This window comes from Anser anser (assembly GCF_964211835.1).
Source record: "Anser anser genome assembly, contig: HAP1_SCAFFOLD_714, whole genome shotgun sequence".
Taxonomy (NCBI): domain Eukaryota; kingdom Metazoa; phylum Chordata; class Aves; order Anseriformes; family Anatidae; genus Anser; species Anser anser.
Genome location: NW_028153840.1, coordinates 1 through 19,086, shown reverse-complemented (window position 1 = coordinate 19,086; position 19,086 = coordinate 1). Strand labels below are relative to the sequence as shown.

General features: G+C 67.1%; 1 protein-coding gene across 1 annotated transcript; it reads left to right on the top strand.

Annotated features, from left to right (window-relative positions):
* The first annotated feature begins 936 nt into the window (after positions 1-936).
* LOC310891363 (lysine-specific demethylase 5C-like) lies at positions 937-18,972 on the top strand. Its single transcript, XM_083853620.1, is given in 37 exon segments — positions 937-1,096; positions 1,099-1,150; positions 1,152-1,321; positions 1,324-1,710; positions 1,713-1,775; positions 1,778-1,779; positions 4,159-4,171; positions 4,174-4,235; positions 4,346-4,468; positions 4,542-4,658; positions 4,660-4,713; positions 5,465-5,546; positions 5,549-5,595; positions 5,705-5,828; positions 5,925-6,053; positions 6,056-6,108; positions 6,200-6,225; positions 6,227-6,356; positions 6,970-7,089; positions 7,182-7,340; positions 7,429-7,519; positions 7,522-7,593; positions 7,596-7,608; positions 8,411-8,573; positions 8,664-8,783; positions 10,506-10,700; positions 10,786-10,967; positions 12,010-12,134; positions 12,241-12,388; positions 12,804-12,900; positions 13,017-13,399; positions 14,324-14,462; positions 14,544-14,723; positions 14,819-14,956; positions 15,058-15,582; positions 16,883-16,940; positions 18,410-18,972. Coding segments are annotated over 37 exon segments (5,169 nt in total). The 5' UTR covers positions 937-1,017; the 3' UTR covers positions 18,958-18,972.
* The last annotated feature ends 114 nt before the right edge of the window (positions 18,973-19,086 follow it).

The following is a 19,086-nucleotide window of genomic DNA, read 5'->3' as shown; positions in this document are numbered from 1 at the left end:
GGCTATAGGACGTGGTGTTGGGGTTCTGGGGCTGCAGGGCTGCGGATCTATAGGGGCCCATAGGGTCTATAGGGGCCTATAGGTGCTTATGTGGTGGTGGTGGTGTCTATAGACCCTATGGGGGGGGGCTATAAGGGCCTACAGGGGTCTATAGGGGCCTATAGGGGCCTATGGGGGGGTTGGCTATAGGGGGCCTATAGGGGCCCATAGGGGCCCATAGGGGCCTATAGGGGCCGTGGGGCGGGGCCGCACGGTTCGGGGGCGGGGCCTTTCGCAGACCACGCCCACGTGGGCGTGGCCACCGCACGCCGCAGCCCCGCCCCGCCCCTCCCCCGGGCGGCGCATGCGCGTTGCGCTCCTTTAAACGTGCGCAAGAAGCTCCGGCGCCTCCGCTGACCCAGTGGCGGAGCGAGCCTTGAGGGGAGGATCCCTCCGCCGCCGGGAGGGGGCGGGGCTAGGGACTATTTCCTCTCCGCTCCTCCCGCCCCCGCCGCCCCTCCGCCAGCCGTTCCTCGGCCGGAGCCCCCCTCCCTCTTCCCCCTCCTCCCCTCGGAGCCAGCAGCGGCGGCGCGGCGCTCGGCCCCCCCCCTCCGTACTTCCCCTCGCGCGGCGGAAGGACACGTCTCCGCGAGGCGAGCCGCAGCACCTCCCGCGGCGGCGTGCGCGCCTGCGCAGTGCGCGGGGGAGGCCGGGGAGGGGGGGGGGAGGGAGGAGGAGGAGGAGGGAACACAAAATGGCGGCGGCGGCCCGGCCGGGGGGACCGGGCAGGCTCGGGCTTGAAGGCGGGCGGAGAGCGGGGCCGGCGGGCGCCGCTTCCCCGGGGCGAGGCGGCGGGGAGAAGGAGGAGTAAGGGAGGAGGGAAAGGGGGGGCGGGGGGGAAGGAGCCGGCTGCGCTCGCCCCCCCGGCACCGGGGGCGAGGCGGCGGGGAGGAGGGGGGGGGCAGGCCGGTGAGGGGGCCCCCATGGCCCCGTGAGGGGTTCCCCCCCGGCGGCGAGGGCCCCCCGGCGGCGGGGAGGATGGAGGAAGGGGAGCAGCAGCAGCAGGAGCCGCAGCAGCAGCAGCGGGGGGGGGGCGGCTGGGCCGAGTGGGGGCCGGCCGCGGGGGGTCTCCGCCCTGGGGCACCCCCCCGGCGCCTGAGGGGGGCGAGGAAGAGGAGGGGGAGGAAGGCGGCGGGGGGGGAGGGGGGGGGCGGCGGAGCAGCAGCCCGAGTCGGGGTGCCCCCCCCCCCCGCCTCGGCCTCCTTCGGCGCCTCCTCCTCCTGGCAAGGCCGGCGCGGGGACGAGAGGCCGGCGGCGGCTCCGCGGGGGCCTAAAGCCGGGGGGAGCCGCGGGGGAAAACCGGGCCCGGGGGGGGCGGAGGGAAAGGGCCCGGGGGGCGCCCCCCCCTCGTTTCCACCGCCGCCGCCGACGAGCGAAGCCCCCGCAAGGCCTCCGAGGAGCGGGGGGGCGGCGGCGGCGGGGGGGGCGGCCCGGGGCCGACGACGGCGGCGCCGCCACCCCCAAGGCCCGGCGGCCTTTCGGGGGGGCCCAGCGGGGCGTCCTGCCCCCCCCGCCGCCGCCGGCCCTCGGGGGCGACTGGGGGCGAGCTGGTTCGCCGGGGGCGGGGGGGGAGCCGGGGGGGGGCTCCCCGGCGAGCTGGAGCCCCCGAGGACTTCCTGCCCCCCCCCGAGTGCCCGGTGTTCGAGCCGAGCTGGGCCGAGTTCAGCGACCCCTGGGGTACATCGCCAAGATCCGGCCCATCGCCGAGAAGAGCGGCATCTGCAAGATCCGGCCCCCGCCGTGAGTGGGGGGGGCTTCTTTTATTGGGGGGGGGGGGGCACGGGGGGGTTTGGGGGGTTTGGGGGGGGTCCTGGGGGGGGTTTGGGGGGGGTACGGGGCAGGGGGGTGCAGCCCCTTGGGGGGTAATCGCCCTTCTGGGGGGGTAACTCACCCCCTGGGGGGGGGCAGTTACCCTTTTTGGGGGGGTAACTCACCCCTTGGGGGGGTAATTGCCCTTGGGGGGGGCAGTTACCCTTTCTGGGGGGGTAACTCACCCCTTGGGGGGGTAATTGCCCTTGGGGGGGGCAGTTACCCTTTTTGGGGGGGTAACTCAGCCCCTGGGGGGTAATTGCCCTTGGGGGGGGTAGTTACCCTTTTTTTAGGGGGGTAACTCGCTCCCTGGGGGGGGGCAGTTACCCTTTTTGGGGGGTAACTCACTCCCTGGGGGGGCAATTGTCCTTTTTGGGGGGGTAATTCCCCTTCGGGGGGGGTAATTCCCCCTTCTGGGGGGGGTAGCTTCCCCCCGGGGGGGCAATTGCCCTTTTTGGGGGGTAATCCCCCTTCTGGGGGGGGTAACTCCCCCTCGGGGGGGCAGTTACCCTTTTTTGGGGGTGTAACTCACCCCTTGGGGGGGGTAATTGCCCTTGGGGGGGCAGTTACCCTTTTTGGGGGGCAATCCCCCTTCTGGAGGGGGTAACTCACCCCCTGGGGGGGCCAGTTGCCCCTTTGGGGGGGGGCAATTGCCCTTTTGGGGGGGGCAATAACCTTTTTCAGGGGTCCATTAGTTTTTGGGGGGGGGGGCAGTGACTTTTTCAGGGCTTCGTTCCCTTTTTTCGGGCTGTAATTACTTTTTTTAGGGGTTCGTTACCTTTTTTTTCGGGGGGGGGGGGCAATAACTTTATTCAGTGGTTCGTTAGCTCTTGGGGGGGGGCAATTACTTTGGGGGGGGGTATTTACTTTGGGGGGGGGATCGTTACCTTTTTGGGGGGGGTAATTACATTTTTTAGACTGATTCTAACCCCGAAATGGGGGGGGGGTTAATCTTTTTGGGGGGTTCTGTCCCTGTGGGGGGTCATTTATAGATTTTAGGGGGGAATCCCCCTCCCGAAGGGTTATTTACCCCCGGGGGGGGGGTAAATACCCCCGGGGGGGTAAATACCCGGGGGGGGGTTAATACCCTGGGGGGGGTAACTTTCTACCCCCCTTTGGGTTATATTCCCTTACGGGGGGGGGCAGCTGCTCCCCTGGGGTTGTTTAATTTTATTTGGGGGGGGGGAATTTTGTTCGGGGGGGGGGTAAATATTTATTTTGAGAGTGTAATTGCCCCCACCCCCGCCATGGGGGGGGTAATTGCCCCCCCCCCCCATGTGCTGGGGTGTAAATACCCATCGGGGTGGGTAAATAACCCCACAGTGATTGGGGGGGGGGCAAATATCACGGGGGGGGGGTAAATATGGAGGGGGGGGGCTCTAAATACCCTAAATATGCCGGGGGGGGGCCATGTGTATGTGTGCCCCCCCCCAGTGTGGCTGTTTGGGGGGGGGGGGGGGGGCGCATTTCCCCCCCTGTAACGCCCGAGCTGTGCGTTACGGGAATTTTTTTGGGGGGGGGGGGGGGGTGGAAGGGTGATTTTAGGATTATGGGGGGGGTGCTAAATGGTGGGGGGGGGGCATTGAGGGGGGCCCCCCCCCCAGCGCCGGCCCTCCCAACAACAACAGTGCCCCGGCCAATATGGCTGCCAGCGCCGAGCCTTTGTCTGGCGAGCGGCGGGGGGGGGCCGGCGGGGGGTCCCCTTGTAAAGGGGGGGGGGGACGGACGGGACCCTAAAATGCGGGGGGGGCAAAGTTCCGAGCCCCCCGCTGCGCTCATCGCCCCCCCATTCGTTGGTCGCTTCCTGTTTTTGGGGGGGGGGGGGGGGTTACGGCCGCGGCGTTAACGCGGGGGGGGGTCCTTTTGTGTCCCCCCGTCCCGTTTCGGGTGCGGGGGGGTCCCCACGATGCTCGCGGGGTGGTTTTGTTTTTTTTTTTCGGGGGGGGGCCCCCCACGAGCCCGGCGGGTGGGGAACGGCTTCCGGGGAGGGCCGGGCCCGGCCGTGCTGGCGTCACCGCCCCCCCCCCCCGGTGTGTGTACGCGTGTGTGTGTGCCCCCCCCCGCCCCCCCCACCGTGTCCCCTCCATTTTGGGGTGCACGCAGCCCTGTGTGCCCCCCCCAGCAATTTTAGCGCCCCCCCCCCATCCCATCAATTTTGGGGGGGGTCGCCCCGTGCAAGGGTTGGTGCCGCTGGGTCGCTGTGGCTTTGCGGCCATCCCGCGCCCCCCCCCCGACACAGGAGCGGTTGTGGGGGGGGGGGGTCTCCGGCTGTTAACCCCCCCCCCATTTTAATTGCGTGCCCCCCCCCAGGACTGGCAGCCCCCTTCGCCGTGGAGGTGGACAACTTCAGGTTCACCCCGCGCATCCAGCGCCTCAACGAGCTGGAGGTGAGCGCGGGGGGGGCCTCGCCGTGCCCCCCCCCCCCCAAGGCCGCTTTTAGGGGGGTTCACACTGCCCTGAACGCCCCCCCCCGTGCCCCCCCCCTTCCCGTTTTCAGGCGCAGACCCGGGTGAAGCTGAACTACCTGGACCAGATCGCCAAGTTCTGGGAGATCCAGGGCTCCTCGCTCAAGATCCCCAACGTGGAGCGGCGAATCCTCGACCTCTACAGCCTCAGCAAGGTCCGGGGGGGGGATTTTTTTTGGGGGGGGGGGGGGCAAACATCCCGTAACCCCCCCCCGGCTTCGTTTTCAGGTGGTGATGGAGGAGGGGGGCTACGAGGCCATCTGCAAGGACCGGCGGTGGGCGCGGGTGGCGCAGCGCCTCGCCTACCCGTCGGGGAAGAACATCGGCTCGCTGCTGCGCGCCCACCTACGAGCGCATCATCTACCCCTACGAGATGTACCAGTCGGGGGCCAACCTGGTGGTGAGGGCGCGGGGGGCGCGGGGGGGGGGTTAGCACCTTGGGGGGGGGGTTTAAAACCGGAGGGGGAGTTTTAGGACCTTGGTGGGGGGGGTTTAGGACCTTGGGGGGGAATTTAAAACCAGAGGGGCTGGATTTTAGAACCCTGGGGGGGGCATCTAGAACCTTGGGGGGGGGGGTTTAGAACGGGGGGGGGCATCTAGAACTGGAGGGGTTGGATTTAGACCCTGGGGGGGGGGGGTTTAGGACCTTGGGGGGGGGTTTAGGACCTTGGGGGGGGGGGTTTAGGACCTTGCGGGGGGATTTTAGAACCCCTTGGGGGGGGGGGGGGGTTAGAACCCTTGGGGGGGGGGGGGGTTAGGACCTTGGGGGGGGGAATTTAGAACCGGGGGGGGGTTAGCACCTTGGGGGCGGTTTTAGCACCTTGGGGGGGGGGGGGTGTAGAACCGGGGGGGTTGGGTTTTAGAACCCTGGGGGGGGGTTTAGAACCCTGGGGGGGGGTTTAGCACCTTGGGGGGGGAATTTAGAACCAGAGGGGTTGGATTTTAGGACCTTGGGGGGGGGGGGGGGGGTTTAGGACCTTGGGGGGGGAATTTTAGAACCGAGGATTGGATTTAGAACCTGGGGGGGGGGGGGGGGATTTAGAACCTTGGGGGGGGGGGGGGTTTGGAACCGGAGGGGTTGGATTTTAGAACCGGGGGGAGGGATTTTAGAACCGGGGGGGTCCCCGCTGACGGCCCCGTCCCTCCAGCAGTGCAACACGAGGCCGTTCGAGAGCGAGGAGAAGGACCGGGAGTACAAGCCCCACAGCATCCCGCTGCGCCAATCCGTCCAGCCTCCAAGTTCAACAGCTACGGCCGGCGCGCCAAGCGCCTGCAGCAGGAGTGAGCCCTTCCCCGAGCGCCCCCGCCCCGCCCCGACCCCCCCCCAAAAATTAAAATAACCCCCTCCCGAGCTTTTAGGGAGCCCCCCCGCCCCGATGCTTGTCCCGCAGCCCGAGCCGACGGAGGAGGACATCGAGAAGAACCCGGAGCTGAAGAAGCTGCAGATCTACGGGGCCGGCCCCAAGATGCTGGGGCTGGGGCTGGTGGCCAAAGACAAGACCCTGCGGAAAAAAGGTGCCGTGGGGCGGAGGCAGCGAGCGATGGGGTGGGCCGGGGGGTTACCGGGGGGCGGCTTTGTGACCCCCCACCCCCCGTCGTATCGCCCCGCAGATAAAGAGGGTCCCGAGTGCCCCCCGACCGTGGTGGTGAAGGAGGAGCCGGCGGGGCCCGAGGCCAAGGTGGAGCCGGCGTCGCCCCGCGCCTACCTGGAGGGCAAGGAGGAGCTGCGGCACAGCCCCGAGCCTGCACCAAGATGACCATGCGCCTGCGCCGCAGCCACAGCAACAGCCAGTTCGTAAGTGGGGCTTGAAAGCTCGGGGGGGGACACGCAAATAGGGCCGGGACCCCCTCCCCGTCCCCCTAACCCCTTGGCGGCGTCCCGCCAGGTGGACTCGTACATCTGCCGGATCTGCTCGCGGGGACGAGGACGACAAGCTGCTGCTGTGCGACGGCTGCGACGACAACTACCACATCTTCTGCCTCCTGCCGCCCCTGCCCGAGATCCCCAAGGGCATCTGGCGCTGCCCCAAATGCGTCATGGCGGTAAGGGGGGGGCGCGGGGTCACACCCCCCCCTTGTCCCCGCCGCGTCCCATCTCTGCGTGGGGACGGGCACCCCCGTGTCGTGTCCGAGGGGCTCCCCCACCCCGCAGTTCGCAGCCTTCCCCATCCGCGTGCGGGGCTGGGGACCCCAGACCCCGTATTTGCGGGGCCGGGGGACCCCCGTGTCACGTCGCCGGGGTTGGGGACCCCCAGAGGGTGTTGCGTCTGCGGGGTTGGGGACCCCCGCGTGCCCTCTGCGCAGCTGGGGCCTCCCAGACCGCAGCGCGTCGCGTATTTCTGCGGGGCCAGCACCCGCGCGTCCTGTTTGCGGGACCAGGGACCCCTGAATCTCTCCTTAGCCCATCTTTCTGCGGGTTCGGGACCCCGCATCCTATTTGTGGGGCCGAGGACCCCCGATTCACGTCCCCTTCCGTCTGGGGGACCGAGAAATCCGCGTCGCGTCCGCTTCGAAAGCCGGGACCCGTCCCGCACGCGTGGCCGAGGAACCCTTTTTGTCCTGTTTTATCGCTTCTGTGGGGCTGGGGGACTCGTGCTCCCTCTGTGGGGTCAGAGACCCCCACCCCAAGCCCCCCCGTCTCTCCCCCCCCCCAAAGGAATGCAAGCGGCCGCCGGAGGCTTTCGGCTTCGAGCAGGCGACGCGGGAGTACACGCTGCAGAGCTTCGGCGAGATGGCCGACTCCTTCAAGGCCGACTACTTCAACATGCCCGTCCACGTCAGTCCCCACACCCTGCGCGGGGCATCGGGGACCCCCCCCGAGCCCCCCGTTTTGTCCCTGACGCGTGCGTGTCCCCCGTCCCCCCCCAGATGGTCCCCACGGAGCTGGTGGAGAAGGAATTCTGGCGGCTGGTGAACAGCATCGAGGAGGACGTGACGGTGGAGTACGGCGCCGACATCCACTCCAAGGAATTCGGCAGCGGCTTCCCCATCAGCGACGGCAAGAGGAAGCTCTCTCCCGAGGAGGAGGTGAAAGGGGGGGGGTCCCCGTTTGTCCCCGCGGAGGGGGGGCGATGCTGTCCCCAACGTGGGGGTGACACCGTCCCTCCCCCCGCAGGAGTACGCCGGCAGCGGCTGGAACCTGAACGTGATGCCGGTGCTGAAGCAGTCGGTGCTGTGCCACATCAACGCCGACATCTCGGGCATGAAGTGCCCTGGCTCTACGTGGGCATGGTTTTCTCCGCCTTCTGCTGGCACATCGAGGACCACAGGAGCTACTCCATCACTACCTCCACTGGTAGGGGGGCTCGGGGGGGGCAGGAGGAGGCTTTTGGGGTGCTCTTGAGCCCCTCAGGGATGAGCAGAAGGGGTGGGATGAGGTTTTGCGGGGCTGTTGACCCCCAGGAATGAGCTCAAGATACGGAAGGAGGCTTTTGGGGTGCTATTGACCCCCCAAAAACGAGCTCAAGATACGGGAGTAAGTTTTTGGGGTGCTGTTGACCCCACAGGGATGAGCTCAAGATACGGAAGGAGGCTTTTGGGGTGCTATTGACCCCGTAGGGGTGAGCAGAAGGTGTGGGATGAGATTTTTGGGGTGCTGTTGACCCTCCAGGGATGAGCTCAAGTTATGGAAGGAGGTTTTTAGGGTGCTGTTGATCCCCCAGAAACGAGTTCAAGGTATGGAAGGAGGCTTTTGGGGTGCTATTGATCCCCAGAAACAAGTTCAAGGTATGGAAGGAGATTTTTGGGGTGCTGTTGACCCCCTAGGGTCCGTCCCAAGATGTGGGATGGGGCAAGGAAAGGCTTTTGGGGTTGCTATTGACCACTCAGGGACAAGGTGAAGAAATGGGAGTAAGTTTTTGGGGTGCTGCTGCTCCCTCAGGGGTGAGCCAACCACGTGGGATGGGGCCGGAGGAGGCTTTTGGGGTGCTGGTGACCCCACAACGTCGTGCGGGGCAGGAGGAAGCCCAAGGGCTGAGCCCGAAACGCTGAAGGCTGCTTTTAGGGTGCTGCCGCCCCCCCTGGGGGCCGTCCCAAGACGCGCTGCGGGGTGACTGGAGGTTTTGGGGTGCCCCTGCCCCCCCCCTTTTTCTCCCCAGGGGCGAGCCCAAGACGTGGTACGGCGTGCCGTCCTTCGCGGCGGAGCACCTGGAGGAGGTGATGAAGAAGCTGACGCCCGAGCTCTTCGAGAGCCAGCCCGACCTGCTGCACCAGCTCGTCACCCTCATGAACCCCAACACCCTCATGGCCCACGGCGTCCCCGTGAGTATCGGGGTGGCCCCGAGCCCCGCCGCGTCCCCAAATCCCCCCCCGTTTTATCCCCTATATTGTGCCACCCCCCCACATTTGTAGGTCGTGAGGACCAACCAGTGCGCCGGCGAGTTCGTCATCACCTTCCCGCGGGCGTACCACAGCGGCTTCAACCAGGGCTACAACTTCGCCGAGGCCGTCAACTTCTGCACCGCCGACTGGGTGAGCCCCCCAAAAAATGGGGTGATCCCCCCCAAAAAACAGGGCGATCCCCCCCAAAACGTTGGGTGAACCAGAAGGAGGGGATTTGGGGCGCCGCGAGCGCCGTGCCCTCCCTCGCAGGGCGATGGCGAGCTGTGGTATGGGGTGGGAGGTGGTTTTTGAGGTGAAGTGGTCCCTAAATGTAGGGAAGACCCCCCCTAAAAATGCCCTCCGACCCTGGGCAGACACCCAAAACCTCCCCTAAATCTGGGGTGAATGCATTGAAGCCCCCCAGAAAAAAAATACCCCAAAATCTGGGGCAGCGCCACCCCCAACTCCTTAAATTTGGGGTAAATATCTTCAAATCTGCCCCCAAACCCACAGCAAAGCACCCCAAACTCTGGGTAAATGCCTTCGACCTTCCCCAAATCCTCCCTAACCGGGGGTCAACATTTTTAGGCCCCCCCCCAAACCTAGGATCCCCCTAAAAACCACCCCAAATCTGGGACAAACACCTTCACATGCCCCCAGAGCCCACAAAACTGAGGCAAATGCCCTCGTACATCCCTAAATCCCCCCGAGTCCAGGGCAAACACCTTCATACGTCCCCAAACCCAATGCAAACACCCCCAAATCTGGGCCACATGCCCCCTAAACCTGGAGCAAGCGCCTCTGTGCACTCCGAAATCCCCCCAAATCTGGGGCAGATGCCTCTAAGCACCCCTAAATCCCTCCAGACTTGAGGTAAATGCCCCCTAAATTCCCCCACATGTGAGATAAACGCCTCTGAACACCCCGAAATCCCCCCAGACCTCGGGCATAAGTCTCCAAACAGCCTTAAATCCCCCCCAAACCTGGGGCAAACACATCTGTGCACCCCTAAATCCCCCCAAACCCAGAACAAATGCCTCTGTGCACCCTCAAATCCCCCCAGACCCAGAGCAAGCCCTTCTAAGCACCCCTAAATCCCCCCAAACCTGGGCCAAATGCCCCCTAAATCCCCCCAGACCTGGGCCAAATGCCTCTCTGCACCCCTAAACCGGCCCCAAACCTGGTCCAAATGCTCCCTGAATCCTCCCAAACCCACCACAAACCCCTCAGTGCACCCCTAAACCCCCCCAAATCCGGTGCAAATGCCCCCTAAATCCCCCCAAACCTGCCACAAACCCATCTGTGCACCCTTAAATCCCCCCAAACCCGGGCCAAATGCCTCTGTGCACCCCGAAATCCACCCAAACCCTACGCAAACCTCTCCGTGCACCCCTAAACCCCCACAAACCCAAGCCAAACGCCCCCTAAATCCTCCCAAACCTGCTGTAAACCCCTCAGTGCACCCCTAAATCCCCCCAAACCTGGGCTAAATGCCCCCTAAATCCTCCCAGACCTGGGCCAAATGCCTCTGTGCACCCCTAAATGCCCCCGAACCTGGGCCAAATGCTCCCTAAATCCCCCCAAACCCGGGCCAAATGCCTCTGTGCACCCCTAAACCCCCAAAACTGGGTCAAATGCCCCCTAAACCCCCCCAAACCCAGTCCAAATGCCCCCTAAACCCCCCCAAACCCAGTCCAAATGCCCCCTAAACCCCCCCAAACCCGGTCCAAACGCCCCCTAAACCCCCCCAGCCCGCCGCAAACCCCTCAGCGCGCCCCTAAACCCCCGCGCCCTACCCCAGCCCCTCCGCCCCCCACCCCCCCCGCGTTTTTGGGGTGACGTGTCCCCCCCTGTTCCCCCTTTTCCTCCCAGCTCCCCGCCGGCCGGCAGTGCATCGAGCACTACCGCCGCCTGCGCCGCTACTGCGTCTTCTCCCACGAGGAGCTCATCTGCAAGATGGCAGCCTGCCCCGAGAAGCTCGACCTCAACCTGGCGGCCGCCGTGCACAAGGAGATGTTCGTGCTGGTGCAGGAGGAGCGCAAGCTCCGCAAGGCGCTGCTGGAAAAGGTGGGGAGGGGACACCGCCACGGCGGGGGGTGGGGGGACGCGTTCGGGGACGGGGCCGCGCTGAGCCGCCCCGCGAACCCCGCAGGGCATCACGGAGGCGGAGAGGGAAGCGTTCGAGCTGCTGCCCGACGACGAGAGGCAGTGCGACAAGTGCAAGACGACGTGCTTCCTCTCGGCGCTGGCCTGCTACGACTGCCCGCAGTGCCTCGTCTGCCTCTACCACATGGACGACCTCTGCAAGTGCCCCCGCAGCAAGCAGTACCTCAGGTGGGGGCTCCCCGCAAAAGGGGGCAGGGGGGCGGGGTGTGGTTTGGGGCCCCGTGTCCCCCAGAAGAGGGATTGGGGGGGTGCGGGGGCATGGTTTGGGGCCCCACGTCCCCGAAAAGAGGGATATGGGCACGGTTTGGGCGTGCCGGGGGTCTTGGTGTAGCCAAAGAGGCGGGCGTGGACGTGGTTTGGGGGTGCTCTGGGACCCCGTGTCCCCAAAAGGGGGGTGTGGGCATGGTTTGGGGGTGCCGAGGGTCTTGGTGTAGCCAAATAGGGGGATGTGGGCACGGTTTGGGGGTGCTTTGGGCCTTGGTGTCCCCCAAAAGGGGGATGTGGACATGGTTTGGGGGTGCTCTGGGTCCCCATGTCCCCAAAAGGGGGGTGTGGGCACGGTTTGGGGGTGCTGGGGGTCTTGGTGTAGCCAAATAGGGGGGTGTGGGCACGGTTTCGGGGTGCTGGGGGCCTTGGTGTACCCATAGTGGGGGATCTGGTCATGGTTTGGGGGTGCTGTGGCCCTTGGTGTCCCCAAAAGGGGCACCTGGGTACGGTTTGGGTGTGTTTTGGGTCCCTGTGTCCCCCAAAAGGGGCACGTGAGCATGGTTTGGGGGTGCTGCGGGTCCCTGTGTCCCCAAAAGAGGGATGTGGGCACTGTTTGGGGGTGCTGTGGGTCTTGAGGTCCCCAAAAGGGGGGACACGGTCATTGTTTAGGGGTGCTGGGGTTCCCTGTGTCCCCCAAAAGGGGCACCTGGGCAGAGTTTGGGGGTGCTTTGGGCCTTGCTGTCCCTGTAAGGGAGCTGTGGGCACGGTTTGGGGGTGCTGTGGGTCCCTGCGTCCCCATAAGGGAGATTTGGGGCACGGTTTGGGGGTGCTGTGGGTTTTGGTGTCCCCAAATAGCGGGATGGGGTTGAGGTCTGGGGGTGCTGCGGGTCCCTGCGTCCCCATAAGGGGGTTTGGGGGTGTCACAGCCCTTGGCATCCCACAGCGTCCATGCTTCCCCCCCAAAAAACTGGAAACCCAAAAAAGCCCTTTTTCCCCCCAAAAGGTACCGCTACACGCTGGATGAGCTGCCGGCCATGCTGCACAAGCTGAAGGTGCGCGCCGAGTCCTTCGACACGTGGGCCAACAAGGTGCGCATCGCCCTGGAGGTGGAGGACGGCCGCAAGCGGAGTGAGTGGGGGGTCCGGGGGGGGAAAAAAAAAGGCGGGGGGGGTCTTTTAGGGGCGTCGGGGGGGGTCCCAGCGCGGCCCTGATGTCCCCATCCCCTCCCCGGCAGCGCTGGAGGAGCTGCGGGCGCTGGAGTCGGAGGCGCGGGAGCGCAAGTTCCCCGAGAACGAGCTGCTGCACCGCCTCAAGGGCTGCCTCAGCCAGGCCGAGCGCTGCGTCTCCGAGGCCCTGGGGCTCATCAGCTCCCAGGAGACCGGGTGAGCGTCCCCCCATGTCCCCCCGGTGTCCCCCGGTGTCCCCCCGAAGCCCCCCTGCCTTCCCTCTCCATCCCGTCCCGTCCTCTCCCCGTTCTCGTCCCGTTTCTCCCCCGTTTTCGCCCCGTTTCTCCCCGTCCTGTTTCTCCCCGTCCCCTGTCACCCCGTCGCTGCGGTGCCCAGGTGGCTTTTTGTCCCCGTCGCGTCCTTGCCCTGTCCCCTCCCTGTCCCCTGGCTCTGTCCCCTGCAGCCCCCAGGCTCGTGCCACGTCCCCTCGTCCCTGCCCTGTCCCCTCCAGGCCCCGTTCGCCTCTGTCCCCACCCTGGTGGTGTGTGGGGGGGTCCCAGCCCCCCCCACGTCCCCGCAGCAGGGGGGTGACGCGTCCCCTGTCCCCCCTCCCGCCCCAAAACAACCCCAGGCTTCCAGCGCCCTCGCTGACGGTGGAGGAGCTCCGCGCCTTCCTGGAGCAGATGAACCAACTCCCCTGCGTCATGCACCAAATCGGGGAGGTCCAGGTGAGCCGGGGGGGCCCCCCAATGTCCCCCCCACCCCCCCGGAACCCCCAGGGGGCGGGACACCAAGTCAGCAGCGCTGACTGTGTCCCCCCCCCCCTTTTTTTTTCCCCCCTCAGGCCCTGCTGGAACGCGTCGAAGCCTTCCAAGCGGAGGCGCGGGCGGCTCTGGAAGCGACCCCCCCGGGGGGACCCGGAGCGGCCCCCCCAGCTCCGGGGGCTTTACGGGGGCTGCTGGAACGGGGGGCCCGGCTCGGCGTGGAGGTCCCGGAGGGGCGCAGGTTGGAGCGGCAGCTGGCCCAGGCCGCTTGGTTGGAGGAGGTGACGGCCACCTTGCGCTCCCCCCGCGCTCGCGTCCCCCTCCCCGTCATGAGGGGCCTGATCCAGGCCGGCCGCACCGTGGCGCCCAGCCCCGCCGTCGACGTGGCCATGGCCGAGCTGCAGGAGCTGCTCACCATCGCCCAGCGCTGGGAGGAGAAGGCCCAGATGTGCCTGGAGGCCAGGTCAGGATGCGGCCCCCCCCCCGGTGAGGGGGGCTGGGGGGGGTCCCTGAGTCCCTGGAGGGGGTCCCTGAGTCCCTGGAGGGGGTCCCGGTATCCCTCAGGGGCTCCTTCGGGTTTTGGGAGGGGGAATTAAGGGGCTGGGGAGGGTCCCGGAGTCCCTGGAGGGGGTCCTGGTATCCCCTAGGGAGGTCTTCGGGTTTTGGGAGGGGGATTTAAGGGGCTGGGGGGAGTCCCTGAGTCCTTGGAGGGGGTCCCTGAGTCCTTTGAGGGGGTCCTGGTATCCCCCAGGGGCTCCTTTGGGTTTTGGGAGGGGGAATTAAGGGGCGGGGGGGGGTCCCCGGGTCCCTGGAGGGGGTCCCCGGGTCCCTGGAGGGGGTCCCCGGGTCCCTGGAGGGGGTCCCCGGGTCCCTGGAGGGGGTCCCGGTATCCCCCAGGAGGACCTTTCGGGGTTTGGGAGGGGGAATTAAGGGCCTGTGGGGTCCCTGAGTCCTTTGAGGGGGGTCCCTGTGTCCCTCAGGGGCTCCTTTGGGTTTTGGGAGGGGGAATTAAGGGGCTGGGGGGGTCCCTGAGTCCCTTAAGGGGGTCCCAGTATCCCTCAGGGGCTCCTTTGGGTTTTGGGAAGGGGAATTAAGGGGCTGGGGGGGGTCCCTGAGTCCCTCAAGGGGGTCCCTGAGTCCCTCCAGGTGGTCCCGGTATCCCCCAGGAGGACGTTTGGGGTTTGGGAGGGGGAATTAAGGGGCTGGGGGCTGCCCCCTGTGCCCTTTTCAGGGGTTACAGGGCCCGGGAGCCCTCCCCACGTCCCTCAGGAGGGGTTTCAGGGGGCTGGGGCTCGTCCGCCTCCGTTCCTGGGGTTGGCGAGGCCGCGTTTGGGATTTGGGGGTGGGGTCCTCACCCCTTCCTCATATTTCCCACCCTCCCCCGCAGGCAGAAGCACCCCCCCGCCACCCTGGCGGCCATCATCAAGGAGGCGGAGAACATCCCGGCGCTGCTGCCCAACATCCAGGCCCTCAAGGAGGCGCTGGCCAAGGCTCGCGCCTGGATCGCCGACGTGGAGGAGATCCAGGTGGGCTCCGCCGCCCCCTCCCCGTGCTTTTATCTTAGCCGGGGGGGGGCTCACCCCCTTTTTTTTCCTTTTTTCCCCTAGAACGGAGACCACTACCCCTGCCTGGACGATCTCGAGGGGCTGGTGGCGGTGGGCCGGGACCTGCCGGTGCGCCTGGAGGAGCTGCGGCAGCTCGAGGTGCAGGTGGGCACGGCCCACTCGTGGCGGGACAAAGCCTCCCGCACCTTCCTCAAGAAAAACTCCTGCTACACCCTGCTCGAGGTGCGTGACGGCGCCGCCGGGGGGGCCAAAAAGAGGGGCGGGGACCCCCGCGTCCAGCCCCGTTTCCTTTTTTTTTAATTTCCTCCCCCCCCAAGGTGCTGTGCCCCTGCGCCGACGCCGGCTCCGACAGCAGCAAGCGGCTCAAGTGGCGGCAGGAGCAGCCGGGGCTCTACAAGCTGGACGCCGAGAGCCTGGGGCTGTCGGCGCAGGATCTCCGCGACCCCGGCGCCGTGGTGAGGGGCCGGGCGAGCCGCGGGGCGCCCCGTAACCCTTCCCCCTCGCTCTACACCCCCTTATTTATTTAATTTTTTCCCCTTTTTCCCCACCCCGTTAGATCGTGGCCTTCAAGGAAGGCGAGCAGAAGGAGAAGGAGGGCATGCTGCGCCTGCGCCACGCCAACTCCCAAAAACCCGCGCCGCCCGCTCCCGGCCCCGGGCCTCCTTCGTGCGTCTGCGGCCAGCCTCCCACCCCCGGCATGCTCCAGTGCCAGCTCTGCCGGGACTGGTTCCACGCCTCCTGCGTGGCTTGGCCCCGCCTGGCCTCCCAAAAACCCTCGGCGCCGTGGTGGGAGTGGGACGCCAAGTTCCTGTGCCCGCTCTGCCAGCGCTCGCGCCGCCCGCGCCTCGAGACCATCCTGGCGCTGCTGGTGGCCCTGCAGAAGCTGCCGGTGCGGCTGCCCGAGGGCGAGGCGCTGCAGTGCCTGACGGAGCGCGCCATCACCTGGCAGGACCGCGCGCGCCGCCTCCTGGCCTCCCCCGAGCTGGCCGCCCCCCTGGAGCGCCTGGCGGCCCTGCGGCACCGCCTGCACGGCGACGGGGCCGGGGCGCTGCGGGAGGCCAGCCGCAACGAGCAGACCAAGGTGTGGGGCGGGGGGGGGGCCTTTTGGGGGTCTGGGGGGGCTTTTGGGGGTCTGGGGGGGCTTTTGGGGGTCTGGGGGGCTTTTGGGGGCGGCTTTGGGGGTGGTGGGGACTTTAGGGGGCGGATTTTGGGGCGGGGGGCTTTTAGGGGCAGTTGGGGAGCCCTTTAGGGTGCTGGTGGGAGGCTTTTGGGGCAGTGGGGTGCGGTGGGGGGGCAGCTTTGGGGCAGCGGGGGGGGCCCTTTTGGGGGTGGGGGGGGCTTTTGGGAGTTTGGGGGGGCTTTTGGGGGTTTGGGGGGCTTTTGGGGGCGGCTTTGGGGGTGGTGGGGACTTTAGGGGGCGGATTTTGGGGTGGGGGCCTTTTAGGGGCAGTGGGGAGCCCTTTAGGGTGGCGGTGGGGGCGGATTTTGGGGGCGGATTTTGGGGCGGGGGGCTTTTAGGGGCAGTTGGGGAGCCCTTTAGGGTGCTGGTGGGAGGCTTTTGGGGCAGTGGGGGGCTTTGGGGGGCGGTGGGGGGGCAGCTTTGGGGCGGGGGGGGCCCTTTTGGGGTGGTGGTGGGGCGGCAGGGGCGGCTTTTGGGGTGGGGGGCTTTTGGGGGCGGTGGGGGGGCAGCTTCGGGGCAGCAGGGGCGGCTTTTGGGGGCGGTGGGGAGCCCTTTTGGGGTGGGGGGGGCTTTTGGGGGTCAGGGGGGCTTTTGGGGGCGGCTTTGGGGGTGGTGGGACTTTAGGGGGCGGATTTTGGGGTGGGGGCTTTTAGAGGCAGTGGGGAGCCCTTTAGGGTGGCGGTGGGGGCGGCTTTTGGGGCGGGGGGCTTTTAGGGGCAGTTGGGGAGCCCTTTAGGGTGCTGGTGGGAGGCTTTTGGGGCAGTGGGGGGCTTTGGGGGGCGGTGGGGGGGCAGCTTTGGGGCAGTGGGGCCCTTTTGGGGTGGTGGTGGGGCAGCTTTGGGGCGGCTTTTGGGGTGGGGGGCTTTTAGGGGCAGTGGGGAGCCCTTTGGGGTGGTGGTGGTGGGCTTTGGGGCAGCAGGGGCGGCTTTTGGGGCACCTAGGGTAGCTTTTGGGGTGACGGGGGCTTTAGGGTTGCTTTTTTGGGTGGGGGTTTCTAGGGGCAGGGGGGACCCTTTGGGGCTGGCCAGGGCGGCTTTAGGGACAGCGGGGGCGTGCTTTAGGGGCGACAGGGGCTTTAGGGGCGCTTTTTGGGGTGGCGGGGGGCATGGAGCTGCTGTAGTGGGGTTTGGGGGGGGGGGTTGTGGGGTTTGGGGGGGCACAACGCCCCTCTCCGTGACCCTTTTTGTGTCCCCCCCCCCAGGTCTCGGTGGAGAACGGTGACGCCCCCAGCCCGGAGAAGAACGGCCCCCTGCCCTCGGGTGAGTGGGGGCGCGGGGAACGTTTGGGGGGGCTGCAGGGGGGGCTGCAGGGGGGGGCAGTGGATCCCAGGGGATCTACGGGATCCCGGAGGATCCCGTGGAAGCCCCACGGGGCCCGGGACCCCCCCCCCCCCTGTCGGCCCCGTTCCCTTCCTGAACCCGCTGGCCCCACGTCCTCGGGGCGGCCCCCAGCGGCCTCAGGGTGTACCCCAACTTTTTGGGGTGGCCCCCTGCGTCCTTGTGGCGACCCCAATGTTTTTGGGGTGGCCCATAATGTCCTTGTGGTGACCCCAGTGTTTTTGGGGTGACCCCTATGGTCCTCATGGTGCCCCCCAACATTTCTTGGGGTGACCCCCAATGTCCTGGGGCGGCCCCAATGTCCTCGTGGTGACCCCAGTGTTTTTGGGGTGGCCCGAGTGTCCTCAGGGTGACCCCAAACATTCTTGGGGTGACCCCCACGTCCTCATGGTGGTCCCCCAACATTCTGGGGCAGCCCCCACGTCCTCGTGGTGTCCTCCTGGTGGCCCCAATGTCCTCGGGGTGACCCCTACGTCCTCATGGTGCCCCCCAACATTCCTTGGGGTGACCCCCCAGGTCCTCATGGTGGTCCCCCAACATCCTGGGGCGGCCCCAATGTCCTCGTGGTGGCCCCAATGTTTTTGAGGTGGCCCAAGTGTCTTCGGGGTGACCCCAAACATTCTTGGGGCGACCCCCCACGTCCTCATGGTGGTCCCCCAACATTCTGGGGTGGCCCCCACGACCTCGTGGTGGCCCCAGTGTCCTCGGGGTGGCCCGTAATGTCCTTGGGGTGGCCCCCACGTCCTTGGGGTGACCCCAATGTTTTTGGGGTGGCCCGAGTGTCCTCGGGGTGACCCCAAACGTTCTTGGGGTGACCCCCATGTCCTTATGGTGCCCCCCAACATTCTTGGGGTGACCCCCCCATGTCCTCGTGGTGGCCCCCTATGTCCTCATGGTGGTCCCCCAACATCCTGGGGCAGCCCCCAGTGTCCTTGGGGTGGCCCCCATGTCCTTGGGGTGACCCCAATGTTTTTGGGGTGGCCCCAGTGTCCTCGGGGTGACCCCTGTGTCCTCCTGGTGGTCCCGCAACATCCTGGGGTGGCCCCCACGTCCTCTTGGTGTCCCCCCACGTCCTCGTGGTGGCCCCCTATATCCTCATGGGGGTCCCCCAACATCTTGGGGTGGCCCCCACGACCTCGTTGTGTCCTCCTGGTGGCCCCAATGTTTTCGGGGTGACCCCCAACATTTCTTGGGGTGACCCCCCAGGTCCTCATGGTGGTCCCCCAACGTCCTGGGGTGGCCCCCAGTGTCCTCGTCGTGTCTCCCCTGTCCTCGGGGTGGCCCGTAACGTCCTCAGGGTGGCCCATAACGTCCTCGGGGTGGCCCCCCGTCCTTGGGGTGCCCCCCCGGTCCTCGGGGCGTCCCCCCCACGTGCCGCCGTGTCCCCGCAGAGCTGGAGGCGCTGAGCGCGGCGCTGCCGCGGCTGCAGGGCCCGGTGCTGGAGCTGGCCGAGGGCGCGCGGCGGCCGCTGGAGGAGCTGATGATGGAGGGCGACCTCCTCGAGGTGACGCTGGACGAGGCCCAGAGCATCTGGCGCCTGCTGCAGGCCGCCCGCCCGCCCCCCCTCGGCCTCTTCCGCCTCCTCCTCGAGGTACGGGCACCCCAAAACCCCCCCCCGGGCACCCCAAAACCCCCCCGAGACACCCAAACCCCTCCCCGAGACACCCAACCCCCCCCCAGACACCCCAAGCCCCCAGTAACCCAAAACCACCCCAGAAAACCCCGAAAGCCACCCCACGACCACCCGAGGTCGAGGCCGGAGCCTCCCCGGGACCCCGAGCCGGCCCCGAGTCTCGCAGGGGACCCCAAAAATCCCCCGGCGATCCCAGAACCGGGCCCCCCGAAATGTTTCCCTTTGTTTCCTGCATCTCGGGGACCCCAAATAGCCCCCCCCGGACCCCAAAACCTTCCCCGGCCTCCTCCCCGTGTCCTCTCCTAGCTCCTGTTCAAGGCGGGGACCGAAAATGGTCACGGGAGACCCCAAAACCGCCGCCGGGCATTTCCCCGCACCCTCTTTTATCGCATCCTTGACATGGGGACCCCAAACCATCCCCTATTCCCCCTCCTC